The sequence below is a fragment of the Onychomys torridus genome, chromosome 1 (genome assembly GCF_903995425.1).
Source record: "Onychomys torridus chromosome 1, mOncTor1.1, whole genome shotgun sequence".
Classification (NCBI taxonomy): domain Eukaryota; kingdom Metazoa; phylum Chordata; class Mammalia; order Rodentia; family Cricetidae; genus Onychomys; species Onychomys torridus.
In genome coordinates this window covers 12,706,322-12,719,693 of record NC_050443.1, presented here as the reverse complement: position 1 = coordinate 12,719,693, position 13,372 = coordinate 12,706,322, and the positions used below count along the sequence as shown (strand labels likewise).

At 53.2% G+C, this 13,372-nt stretch overlaps 1 protein-coding gene across 2 annotated transcripts in view; it reads left to right on the top strand.

Moving 5' to 3' along the window:
* Megf8 (multiple EGF like domains 8) overlaps window positions 1-13,372 on the top strand; it is a 50,946-nt gene that overhangs the window by 34,140 nt on the left and 3,434 nt on the right. Inside the window, exons 31-40 of one of the 2 annotated variants that reach the window (XM_036190278.1) lie at window positions 1,350-1,581; window positions 2,721-2,844; window positions 2,955-3,168; window positions 3,358-3,572; window positions 6,860-7,067; window positions 7,221-7,380; window positions 7,703-7,895; window positions 8,757-8,927; window positions 9,405-9,535; window positions 11,030-11,162. In XM_036190278.1, coding sequence (XP_036046171.1) covers window positions 1,350-1,581; window positions 2,721-2,844; window positions 2,955-3,168; window positions 3,358-3,572; window positions 6,860-7,067; window positions 7,221-7,380; window positions 7,703-7,895; window positions 8,757-8,927; window positions 9,405-9,535; window positions 11,030-11,162 — 1,781 coding nt within the window. Of the gene's footprint in view, window positions 1-1,349; window positions 1,582-2,720; window positions 2,845-2,951; window positions 3,169-3,357; window positions 3,573-6,859; window positions 7,068-7,220; window positions 7,381-7,702; window positions 7,896-8,756; window positions 8,928-9,404; window positions 9,536-11,029; window positions 11,163-13,372 lie in introns of both variants that reach the window. The other variant, XM_036190216.1, reaches the window with a different exon arrangement.

The window sequence follows — 13,372 nt, the reverse complement described above, 5'->3', positions numbered from 1 at the left end:
CTTTTACTCTAATTAGCCTTCCTAATATTCATTCTGTCTTGGATTAAAAAAAAAAACCCAGGGGGTTGGGGATTTAGCTCAGTGGTAGAGCGCTTGCCTAGCAAGCACAAGGCCCTGGGTTTGATCCTCAGCTCTGGCAAAAAAAGCAACAAAAACCCAGATATTAATTTAAATTTATATGACATTTAAACCATTATATGTAATATGAAACTTAAACCATTTAAAAATGGTCATAGAGGGTTGGAGAGATGGCTCAGAGGTTAAGAGCACCGCTTTCTCTTCCAAAGGTCCTGAGTTCAATTCCCAGCAACCACATGGTGGCTCCCAACCATCTGTAATGAGACCTGGTGCCCCCTTCTGGCCTGCAGACATACATGTAGGCAGAATACTGTAAACATAATAAATATATAAATGCAAGAAAGAAAGAATGAATAAATAAATAAATAAATGAAAGAGTGAATGAATAAGTAAATCTTTTTAAAAAAATGGTCATAGAGCTTTGTGTGTAGCCAAATGGCAGGGTACTTGCTTGGCATGCACAATGGCCTGGCTCCAGTTCCTAGCAAAACGCACACACACACACACACACACACACACACACACACACACACACACACGCGCACACGCGCACACACGCACACGCGCACACACACGCACACGCACGCGCACACACACGCACACGCGCATGCACGCGCGCGCGCACATACAAATAATTTATTATTATGGTGGCATTTAGAACGTTTACTGTCACATAGCTTTTGGTGCTGTGTGACCACCCTCTCCCTCTGGGCCCTCTCCTTTTGCTTGTTCATTCTGTAGAGTGTTCTGGGTGGAACCCAGGCCTTGTGCTTGCTAGGCGGCACTGTACCTCTCTGCACTTCCCCAACCCACTGCTGCTGATCTTGTCTTTTCTTTTTTAAGCGTTCTTGATATTTTATAATACAGGTATGAGTGTTTGTCAGTCTATATGTCTGACAGAGGTCAGAAGGAGGTATCATATCCCCTGGAATCGGACTTACAGATGGTTGTGAACCACCATGTGGGTGCTGGAAACCTGACCTGGGTCCTCTCCAGGAGCAACAAATGTTCTTAACCACTGAGTCACCTTTCCAGCCCCCACCTCTGTTCTTGTTCCTCTCTTCATATTGTTTTTCCTGTTTGTCTACCTTTCTGTTCCTCTCTTTGCTGCCTGATTCTCCAGTCCATCTGTCCGTCTCCTCTCTGCCTTTCTCTATCTGCCTCCTGTCACTCTGTCTTCTCCACATATCCCTCTTGACCGGTCTTCTGGTGGCTCTCTTCCTTGTGTTTCCTGCTCTCTACCTGTCTCTGAACACTCCATCTTTCTTCAGGTCCAGCCTTTGTGGGATCCCCGATGGAGGAGTCTGTGGCCCATGCAGTTGCAGCAGTGGGTAGCCGCCTATATATCTCTGGAGGATTTGGAGGAGTGGCCTTGGGCCGCCTGCTGGCATTGACCTTACCCCCTGACCCCTGCCGTCTGCTGCCTTCACCTGAAGCTTGTAACCAGTCTGGGGCCTGCAGCTGGTGCCATGGTGCTTGCCTGTCTGGGGACCAGGCCCACAGGTAATCATAGTGACTGACAGTCCATTGCACAGTACATACTGGTGTTCTCTGAGGGCTTTAGGAGGTGGGCTGGACCTGAGGGAGGTCTTGAAGTTTGACTGTCTGGTTCTGGTTCATGCATGGGGAAGTGAGTGATTATGAAAAGTGGAGGTGGTTGGGACTGCTCCAGTATGAGCCCTGCTTGTACCCTGAGTCTCCCTTCTAGAGAGCTGGGTGGGAACTTGGTTCTAAGTGACCAGTGTAATTTGCACCAGCAAAGACTGAAGGCGGTGCTGCACCTAGGGTGTTTGCAAAGTCATCTGCATTGGCAGAAAGAAGGGCAAGTGGGGTCAGCTCAGAAAAGGCTTCCAGTACCTGCTGAGACCAGTCTCTGACTGACTCTTCAGTTTCCTCACCTGCAGTGCAGGAATCCACACATCTCCCGAAGCCAACAGCTCCTTGGTTAACTCATTTTCCTGTTCTGTTGCTCTGTTGGAAGCCTGTTTATGGGTTTTGTTTGTACCATTATAGGCAGCAGAGCATGTGACCATGCATCCTGAGGTATTGTTAATGGATTTGATTATGGGATGCTGACACACCCACTCGTGGGCCTGTGGGTCATAACAGGAGTACCAGGTTTTTTTTTGTTTGTTTGTTTTTGTTTTTTTGGAGCTGAGGATCGAACCTAGGGCCTTGCACTTGCTAGGCAAGCGCTCTACCACTGAGCTAAATCCCCAACCCCAAGGACCAGTGTTTTTTTCTAAAATCTGGATAATGCTAAAAATCCATGAGCTTCCAAGGAATTATAGATCTGTGCTGTGGATGAGGCAGGGGGATGGAAAGCTTCAGTTTAGAGACATTCCTGGGGTGCTTCTGAGGGACCGAGAGGCAAGGGGAGGTGGCACAGGGAGACCTGACCTCTAGCTGTGTGAGAGGAAGGACACTGTTTTGGGTAGGGACAGGGAGCAGGGGACAGTTGGTAATGTCTCAGGTCTCAGTGGCAGGTGGACATCACCCATGTATCACCAAGGGGTGGGGTTGGCCAGGACCCTGAGGTACAGCCTGGGACATAGTGTAGGGTGTGGTTCTGCTGGACCATGTTTAAGAGACAAAGCATGAATCCTAGAAGCATGTGAGTGAGCCAGTCTCATGCCCTCTAGGTTGGGCTGTGGGGTGCCTCCCTGCTCCCCAATGCCTCGCTCGCCTGAGGAGTGCCGGAGGCTGCGGACCTGCAGTGAGTGCCTGGCCCGCCATCCTCGGACCCTGCAGCCTGGAGATGGAGAGGTGTGTAGTGCGCAGAGGCCTGGTCTCCACTGTGGTTGGCTGGGTAGGAAGAGCTATGTCAGAAGGGATGCTAAGCCCCACAGAGCCCACCAAGCCCATGTCTCCAGCAGGCATCCACTCCCCGCTGTAAGTGGTGCACCAACTGCCCCGAGGGTGCCTGCATCGGGCGCAACGGGTCCTGCACCTCAGAGAATGACTGTCGAATCAACCAGCGAGAGGTCTTCTGGGCTGGGAACTGCTCAGAGGCTGCCTGTGGGGCCGCCGACTGCGAGCAGTGCACACGAGAGGGCAAGTGCATGTGGACACGGCAGTTCAAGAGGACAGGTGAGTCTGCGGACGAGGTTTTCAGGGGGCCTGGACCCCTAGGTCTTGGAGGGAAGCTGGGGACTAGACTCCTGAGTCTGGGGGAACAGAGCTAAGGCTTCCACCCTTGGCCGGGAAGAAGAATGGTGGAGCTCCTCGGGGAGGGGGTCTGGGAAGCAGGCCGTGACTACCCTGTGCCTCCAACGCCAGGGGAGACTCGCCGTATCCTGTCAGTGCAGCCCACGTATGACTGGACTTGCTTCAGCCACTCTCTGCTGAATGTGTCCCCCATGCCAGTGGAGTCGTCGCCCCCACTGCCCTGCCCCACCCCCTGTCACCTCCTCCCCAACTGCACCTCCTGCCTGGCCTCTAAGGGCGCGGATGGGGGCTGGCAGCACTGTGTATGGAGCAGCAGCCTTCAGCAGGTAATGCCCATGTCCTGCTGCCCAACCCCGGTGTCCCCAACTCCAGCCCTCTGCCCTTTCTCCTTCCTCTTGCCTGCTCCTCATTTCGCATGCCTCCTGCTGTTGTGGCCACAACTCAGTCCCTCCCTGCTCCCCTTCAGCCCTGTGTCCTTCTAGCTCTTATTCAGGGCCCAGTGGGACACTCTCCGAGAGGGTCGGGAGGGCCTTGCTTGCCCATGGGTTGAAGGTGTGTCTGGTGGAGGTGGATGTACTTGACAGGCACAGGTGGCTAGGACTTAACTGTCTGTCACATGGACTGCTTCTGGGAGGTCCAGACCGGATCCACCTAGCACAGTTTAGCTGTCCCAGTGGCAGACAAAAACATTTGCTTGGCCTGCCCCAGTGGAAGCAAGTCAGATCCCCTCCATTGTCAATCAAGAGTTGTCTGATTCCCACTGATGTCTGCTCCTCGTGCATACCCTGATGGTACAGGACCCAATGGCAGTGTGCCAGCTCACCAAGCCACTGGGAACTGTGATTGGTTCAGCCATGCCCTCACCTTTCACCAAGTAGACTGCAGTGTGTGTGTGTAGGGTGTCGGGCAGAGACGAGGAGAAACTTCCATTTTAAGAGGTGCTATTAAAAAGATTCCAGCAGCTTCCTGCACGTCCCAACCCATGAGGGCCCAGCACAGAGGACTGCCAGCTTCTGGAGCTAGATTCCTCACCTAGGGGTGACATATTGGCTTATTTAGCTTGTAATCAAGTCCCAGGCTCTGGGCCTGGGGAGATGGCTCACTCAGTAGAACAGTCCCCTTCAAACACAAAGACTGGAGTTTCGTTCTCACAACCCACAATAAAAACGTCCAGCTGTGTAGGACTTGCTTGTGATCCCAGTGCTAAGGAGGACCCTGAACTGCGTGGCTAGTCTAGCCTCCTCATGAATTCTGGGCCAGCGGGAGACTAACTCAGAAACAGGATGGACAGCCGCATGTGTGCACACACACAAAAGCTCATCTGGACCTGGGTTTGGATGTAGCATGCATGCTGGTATCCACATAAGTCCTCTGCAAGAGCAGTATGAGCTCTTAACCTCCTTAGAGTCCAATTATTCTGAAGCAGGAGAATGAAGCTGTAGTGTGGTGGTGTGTGCCTTGTAATTCTAGTACTCAGATGGCTGAGGCAGGAGGGCTGCAGGTTCCAGGTCAGCCTGGGGTATGGAGAGACCCTGTCTGAGGTGTTGGGGAGAACAGAACTTATGAGAATTTATCCCATGGCCAGGGCACAAAAGTGTTGGGCTCCTTGGCCGAGATCTGCTCCCCAGGCTCCTCCCACAGCCGGCCCGGTCTCAGAGGGCTTGGCGCTCTGGCTGTAGCTGTCAGGGTTTCTATTTCAGGATTTCACAATTGCTTTGTTTCTTCCTAAGTGCCCTTGGGCAGCCAGCCCAGATTAATCTCACCCATCTTATATTTCATGTAAGGCAAAACACTAAATAAAATGCTCTTGTACCCATTGGTATATTCCCAAGGGTCCAGACCTCATTCTGTAAGCAGCATGGGTCCCAACCAGCAAGTGATGGCTTATGAATTGCAGACTGGCTTCTCACCCAGGACAGCTCCTCCACCTGCTGGATGAGTTGGAAGTAGCCTGTTTGCCCTGAAGCCAGGCACAAGTTTGTTGTAAGAAGTTGTGGCTTGGGGGCTGGAGGGGTAGCTGAGTGGTTAAGAATATACTGACAGCACTGGGCTGTGGTGGCGCACGCCTTTAGTCCCAGCACTAGAAAGGCAGAGGCAGGCGGATCTCTGTGAGTTCAAGGCTAGCCTGGTCTACAGAGTGAGTTCCAGGATAGCCAGAGCTATGTAGAGCAACCCTGTCTTGAAGAAATAAATAAGTAAAAACTAAAAACAAAACAAAACAAACAAACAAACGGAAAAACCCCCAAACCAAAAAACAACACCACTAACAAAAGGCTCCGGCTGCTCTTCCAGAGGACCCAGGTTCAGTTCCCAGCATCCACATGGCAGCTCACAACTATCTGTAACTCCAGGATCCAGCATTGTCACGCAGACATAGATCCAGGCAAATAAAAATAAACAAGTTATTGAAAAGAAGCAGCAGCAGCAGCTGTTGTTTGTAACCCTGGTGCTCATGACACTCACTCTGTGTCTGCCCACTGCCTTCTTTCATGTATAGGAGACAAGTGTCTAAGCCAGGCAGGGACAGAGACTGTCAATGTAATGGGATCTTTGGTACACGGGAGTCTCTTTCTTTTAATCTTTAAAAATTACTTATTTATTTGATTTTTCAAGGCAGAGTTTCTCTGTATCCCTGGCTGCCTTTTGTCCCAGAACTCTGTAGCCCAGGCTGGCCTTGAATTCACAGAGATCCGCCTGGCTCTGCCTCCTGAGTGCTGGGATTAAAGGCATGTGTGCTACCACTGCCCAGCTTATATGGGTTTTTTAAATATTATTATTATGTGAGGAATTTTTTTAGTGCACTAGGCTGACCTAGAACTACTCTTCTTGATAACATTTACCTATTTATTCATTTGGGGAGGGGATGCGTGTTATGTGGAGGTCACAGGACAACTTGTAGGTGTCAATTCAATTCTTCTAACGTCCATATGGGTCTTGGGTCAAACTCACCTTCAAGTTTGGCAACAGGTGCATTTATCCTGTGAGCCTTCTTGCCTGCCTTGTCTTTGAACTCTTGATTTCCCTGCTTCAGCCTCCCAAATACCAGCACTGCCCAGCTCCTTTTGGGACATGGGTAGAAAGTTCAGCAGGGCTTCCCAGGGGTTCAGCACAGCCCTAGAAGCTGCCCCTCTCTGTGTCTCACTCTCCTTGGGGTGTGGCTGGTGGCTGATGGCTGCCTCTGTGTGTGTCTGCTCTCTTCCTGCTTTTCCTTTCACCCCTATTGACTCATCAGCTCCTCTGTCCAGGGTTCTCCCAGCCCAGGGCTCTGTGATCTTTCAATTCCAGACTCCTGATCCCATTTCCATTGTTTTTAAACATAAGGTCTCCTGTAGTCCAGGCTGGTCGTGAACTCATGTAGCTGAGGATAACCTTGAACTCTTGATCCTCTTGCTTTCACCTCCTATCTGCTGGGATTGCAGACATGAGCGTCTATGCTGGGCTCATCCAATTCCAGTCGTGATGTCTGGTTAGAAAGGCTTTGAGGGAGCTTATAATGGCCTAGCTTCTGTTCTGAGGTAGCTAGAGCCAGGGAGGGTGGGGCCTGGAGAAAACGGTACAGTCTGGGTAGTGTATTTAACTCCCTTCCCCGTCTCTTTTCCTCACCTCCGGACAGTGTCTGAGCCCCTCCTACCTGCCCTTGCGATGTATGGCTGGAGGCTGTGGACGGCTACTGAGGGGGCCAGAGAGCTGCTCCCTGGGCTGTGCTCAGGCTACACAGTGTGCCCTGTGCCTGCGACGACCCCACTGTGGCTGGTGTGCCTGGGGGGGCCAGGACGGAGGTGGTCACTGCATGGAAGGTGGCCTCAGTGGTCCCCGAGATGGTGAGTTTGGGAGCTGGGCAAGCTGTTGGCCAGGGTACAGAGAACAAACCGCAGAGTGGTTCTGCTTTGGGATTCAGAGGTGGGGTGGCCCAGGTGTCTGGGGCAAGTGGTGCATCCGTGCCCCAAGTGAAGCCCTGTGTCCTCTGGGGTCAGGCCTAACATGTGGACGTCCTGGGGCATCCTGGGCCTTCCTGTCCTGCCCCCCGGAGGATGAGTGCGCCAACGGGCACCATGACTGCAACGAGACTCAGAACTGCCACGACCAGCCCCACGGCTACGAGTGCAGCTGCAAGGCAGGCTACACCATGGACAAGTGAGGCCTAGTGGGCAGGGCAGGAGGAGGGCGGGCAGACGGACAGGGGAGGGGTTGTGGGGTGGAGGGAGGAGACACGACGTGGAAGAAAATGGGGCCCAGGTTACAGGTGGTGGACCAGATCTATGAGACAAGAAGGCAGTTGCCTGGCCCAGTATGCAGGGGCACAATGGCTGGAGAAGCCAGGGAGGAGTGAGTTTCCAGGAGAGGGTAGTGAACGGGAGGGCGGGGTAGGGAGACCCAGGGTGAACAACCTGTTGAAAGGGTGTGGGGCAGTGGGTGAGGTCTGCGTCCCCTGCCCTGATCTCTGCTTGCCCCGCAGTGTGACCGGCCTCTGCCGCCCTGTGTGTGCCCAGGGCTGTGTGAACGGCTCCTGTGTGGAGCCTGATCACTGCCAATGCCACTTCGGCTTTGTGGGACGCAACTGCTCTACAGAGTGCCGCTGTAACCGCCACAGTGAGTGTGCAGGCGTCGGGGCACAGGACCACTGCCTGCTGTGCCGGAACCACACCAAGGTACTCCACCTGCCGCTGGCACCTCGGGCCCTGCCTGGAGACTGAGCCTCTCAACCTGTGTGAAGAAATGGTTTTACTGATTTTTAAAGTGTATTTTGGTGGTGCTGAGGATGGAACCAGGATGTTTGACATGCTAGGCAGGGGTTCTACCACTGAGCCACACCCCAGCCCCTCACCGGGGGATTCTAGGCAGGGGCTCTACCACTGAGCCACACCCCAGCCCTCACTGGGGACTCTAGGCAGGTGCTCTACCACTGAGTCACACTCCAGCCCTCACTGGGGACTCTAGGCAGGGGCTCTACCACTGAGCCACACCCCAGCCCCTCACTGGGGGATTCTAGGCAGGGGCTCTACCACTGAGCCACACCCCAGCCCCTCACTGGGGACTCTAGGCAGGGGCTCTACCACTGAGCCACACCTCAGCCCCTCACTGGGGGATTCTAGGCAGGGGCTCTACCACTGAGCCACACCCCCAGCCCCTCACTGGGGGATTCTAGGCAAGGGATCTACCACTGAGCCACACCCCAGCCCCTCACTGGGGGATTCTAGGCAAGTGCTCCCACTATGAAGCCCTGCCCAGCTCTTGTACTGAGTCATCTTGAGGTTTATTTCTAGTCCTGAGAAGCCATGAGCAGGGGAGGGATGGGAGAGCCCTATTCTGGGGAGATGTGAAAAGATTTGGGGGGCAGTGTGGTAGTGGATGGGGGTGTATGGAAGGCTTTGTCACTCAGGGCTTAAGGGCTGGGGCAAGTGAGTAAAGTGGGGGCTGAATTGCAGTGCGGCTGGGATGGGCTGCCTCACCCTTGTGTCCCTGTTCCACGTTTCCCCAGCCCTTTTGATGGCACTGTCCTGTGTTACCAGGGTGTCCACTGTGAGCAGTGTCTCCCACTATTTGTGGGTTCAGCTTTGGGAGGCGGGACCTGCCGGCCCTGCCATGCCTTCTGTCGAGGGAACAGCCATGTGTGTGTCTCCAGGAAAGAGCTAGAAATAGCCAGAAGGGAGCCAGAGAAGTACTCACTGGATCCAGATGAGGTGAGGGGATGAAGTCTGCATTCCTAAATCTGAGGGAGGAGGGCTGGGCCTGGACTCCTGGGTCTGAGGGAGGAGGGCTGGGGCCTGGACCCCGGGTCTGAGGGAGGAGGGCTGGGCCTGGATCCCTGGGTCTGAGGGAGGAAGGCTGGGCCTGGATCCCTGAGTCTGAGGGAGGAGGGCTGGGTCTGGAGCCCTGGGTCTGAGGGAGGAAGGCTGGGCCTGGATCCCTGGGTCTGAGGGAGGAGGGCTGGGGTCTGGAGCCCTGGGTCTGAGGGAGGAGGGCTGGGTCTGGACCCCTGGGTCTGAGGGAGGAGGGCTGGATCTGGACCCCTGGGGCTGAGGGAGGAGGGCAAGCCTGGATCCCTGGGTCTGAGGGAGGAGGGCTGGGCTGGACCCGGGTCTGAGGGGGAGGCTGGGCCTGGACCCGGGTCTGAGGGGGAGGCTGGGCCATGTCTTTCTGTGTCCTCGCTTGGTCAGGTTGAGAAATGGGTGACGGAAGGTCCTAGTGAGGATGAAGCCGTGTGTGTGAACTGCCAGAATAACAGCTATGGGGACAAGTGTGAGAGCTGTCTCCATGGCTACTTCCTCCTGGACGGGAAGTGCACCAAGTAAGAGGGGGGACTTGACCCACCCTTCTCATTAGGAGGTACCTGGGATCCAGACCTCCCTTGCCTAGCTGTCAGTCAGAAGCGAATGAAGTGTAAGAGAGCTGGAGGCCAAACAAGGGGTGAGGAAAATGCTGCCAACCCAGTTGAGAGGTTTGTCACATCGGTCTGAAACGCAGGCTACAGGAAACCTGCAAGGAGACAGTGGGCTCAGATAAGGCTGCTGGGAGGGGCAGAGCCCACCACCTCCCTTCTGTGCCTGCCCATCTAAAACTTCCGAAAACTGTGGGTCCAAGCCGATTGTCACCTAAGGGCCTGTGGTCTGGGGCAGTGGGCTTGACCTCTGAGAGCCTCAGAGGTCATGGGCATTTGGCACCGGCCACAGCACAAGGGATGGCTCCAGCCCTAAGGTGGAGGGTGCTTGACAAAGTTCCAGCAAAACTTTGCCAAGAGATTCTGTTGCTGGCATAAGGCTTCTGCTTTCACTGTGAGGAGTTGTTTGCATAATGGGTACTTCTCTGCTTATACAGCCCGTGGGGGTATATGTTTATGTTCCCGAGGGAAACTGAAGACAGGGGCATGGCCTGAAAGGAGAGTCACAGAAGGAAGAGTCGTCCTTGTGACTCAGGGATTGTGGTGCCAATAGGGCAGAATCTAAGATATGTCTTGCTCAGCTCTGAATACAAGATGTCACAAGTATATCTGTTGTGCTATACTGGAGCCTGTGTAGAGGGGCTAAGAATAGTGTGAGCTGCCGGGCTGGCGGCGGTGGTGGCGCACGCCTTTAATCCCAGCACTTGCGAGGCAGAGCCAGGCGGATCTCTGAGTTCAAGGCCAGCCTGATCTACAGAGTGAGATTCAGGACAGGCACCAAGCTACAGAGAAACCCTGTGGCAGAAAAACCAAAAAAAAAAAAGAGTGAGATGCCAGGGTCTTCCTTTCTGGGAGTGTATAAAAAGAACAGGCCCCACTAGACAACTGAGGAACAAAAAATGCTATAATCAGCCAATTAAGTGCTTACTATGAGATATTTTGTAAAGCTTGTATTTTAGAAAACATCTAATGATTGTACACATAACTTGGTTAAGGTAAAAATAATTTCAAACTGTCTAACATATTATAACCCCATGAGCAGGCAGCCTAGACATGGGCTGTAAAGGCAGAAGGTCTATGCTGTGCTGAGAAACTTTCTGATTTGACAGAGCCGTCTGAAGATGTTGTTTCAGATGAGACTGTTCTGTACTTGGCCTTTTCACCCTGGACATTTAGTGGGGAGTGAAAAGGAGATCCGGGGCTCTGGTGCTTGCCAGATGACTTACGTAGTCAACGTGCTACATACATAAAGAGTCCTTCTGGTTGGGAGAGAGAGGCGCTGCACCCTCAGATGTGCGGCTGTCCCTTTCTTCCCTGCCAACTCCACACCTCCTCTTGGGGAACTGAGCCCTGCTGAAGCTGGACTTCAGCAGGCATTCACCCTCTACTCTCTTCCATCCTCAGATGCCAATGCAATGGCCATGCTGACACCTGTAATGAGCAAGATGGGACCGGCTGCCCGTGTCAGAACAACACAGAGACGGGCACCTGCCAGGGCAGCTCTCCCAGTGACCGCCGAGACTGCTACAAGTACCAGGTAGGTCTGGAAACGCCAGCCACTGTGTCACTGAGCAAGAGGCCAGAGCTGGGCTGAGGGGCTCAGGACCAAGCATGTGGCTGTGAGTCTGCTTGGGATGGAGAGCATCGTGCAGACTTGCTGAGTCCTGGGCGGTTGTGCACAGCCCAGTGCGGGCCTCAGGGGTCTCTGACCGTGACAGTCAGGTTGCAGGCTGCAAGTGCCAGAAACCCACCTCAGAGTAGCTTAACATCTGAAAACAGGTCTGACTAGGCAGGGTGGCACACGGCAGCTATTCAGGAGGCTGAGGCAGGAGGATCTTGAGTTCAAGGGTTGTAGAGAGATACTGTTTCAAAAACAGTACAGTCTGAGGATGTGGCTTAGCTAGTAGAGTTCGCCTAGCATATGTGTGAACCCGGGCTTTGATCTCCAAAACAGCACAAACTGAGTGTGGTGGCATCCATGTGACCCCAGCACTTGGGAGGTTGAGAGAGGAGGATCAGAAGTTCAAGGTTAGCCTCAGCTACATAGAGATTGTGAGGCCGACCTGGGCTACATGAGACGCTGTCTCAAAGCAGCAGCAGGAAGAACAAGAAGAGCCTGTGTGGTCCAGGGCCTGTGTTTAGGAATGGCTGCCTCCAGGAGTTCCCAGGGTGATGTCAGGATGTCCTGTGGCTGACTCTGCCCCCCTCTCTGCCAGCTGTGCTTGCTTTCTCGCACATGGCTTTCCCCATCAGATGACCCCAGGCTAACAAGGGGCTCACTCATTAATGCTAAACTTAGATTTAAATCCCCTTTGGGAGCAGTTCTGATGGCTCCAGCCTGTAATTCTAGTTCTTAGGAGGCTGAAGCAAGAGGATTATTGTCAGTTCTAGGCCTGCATGGTGCAAGACTCAGTCTAAAAAAATCCTAACACAAAACCAAATTCCCCTTAGGTCTGTTTCTCTTTTCCGAAGCAGAGAGGCTGGCTTCTGCAGGCCCTTTCTGTCTCGGTCTTCTCTTGTCCAAGAACATAACTGTTTGTCAGTTGAGTTGTAGCTCCACCCTAAATGCAGCAGTTTCACATGCCTCGATGATCTCCGCCCTTTCCATCCTAGACCAGAAACTTTGCTTTACTGATGTATGATTGGGGATGCTGGGGAGGTAGTTCAGTCAGCAAGTGCCTGCTATGCAGGCATTAAGTCCTAAGTTTGTAGCCAGGCAGTGGTGGCGCATGCCTTTAATCCCAGCACTCAGGAGGCAGAGGCAGGTGGATCTCTGTGAGTTCAAGGCCAGCCTGGTCTACAGAGACAGCCAGGACTGTTACACAGAGAAACCCTGTCTCTGAAAAACCAAAACCAAAACCAAAAAAACCCTAAGTTTGGATCCTTAAATATACTTGCACAAAAATCACTCATACATATACTACAACATACACACACACACACACACACATACACACACACACACACACACACACACACACACACACACACACACATAGAATAGAAGCATGCCTCTGTGATGGAGCACTTGCCTAGAATCCCCCAGTGAGGGGCTGGGGATGTGGTTCAGTGGCAGAGCCCCTGCCTAGAGTCCCCCAGTGAGGGGCTGGGGTGTGGCTCAGTGGTAGAGCCCCTGCCTAGAATCCCCCAGTGAGGGGCTGGGGTGTGGCTCAGTGGTAGAGCAATAAGTCCCCTTATACTAGGTTTACAGATGTGTGCTGCTGTGTCCAGCAAAAGGAAAAACAAAAAACAAAAACAAAACTCTCACCAGTGCCAGAAATATCCATTGGCCTTTGCTAGAGTGGGCTGGAGATCAGTACAAACTTTCTTTGTTCTCTCTGTTGGCCGCTCCAAGTAGTGTTTATTTGGTTCTAATAATTATAGCAGTAATAGCCGGTATGTGGTGAGCTGCATGCTGTGCTTTGGAGGCAGTAGCTTAGCCCAGATGTGGGAGGCCTGTCAATGTAGACATGAGAAGAAGAGGCCCAGGACGTAAGTGTCCTGTCTTGGCCGCAGTGGCTGGTTGAGGAGTCCCCTGTGTGGACTGGAGTGGTTCCTGCTGAGTTACAGGAGTTGTGATAGCTTGCCTCTCTCCCCCATCCCTGTGTTCATTTCACATACGCTCATTAAGCACCTGGTATATGCCGACACCATGCAAAGTCCTGGAGCCCCTGTAGATCACAAAACAAGCACAATGTCTGTCCTCTGGGAGTAACATTCTAGAGGAGGGAGGTCAGGCAGTGGCCA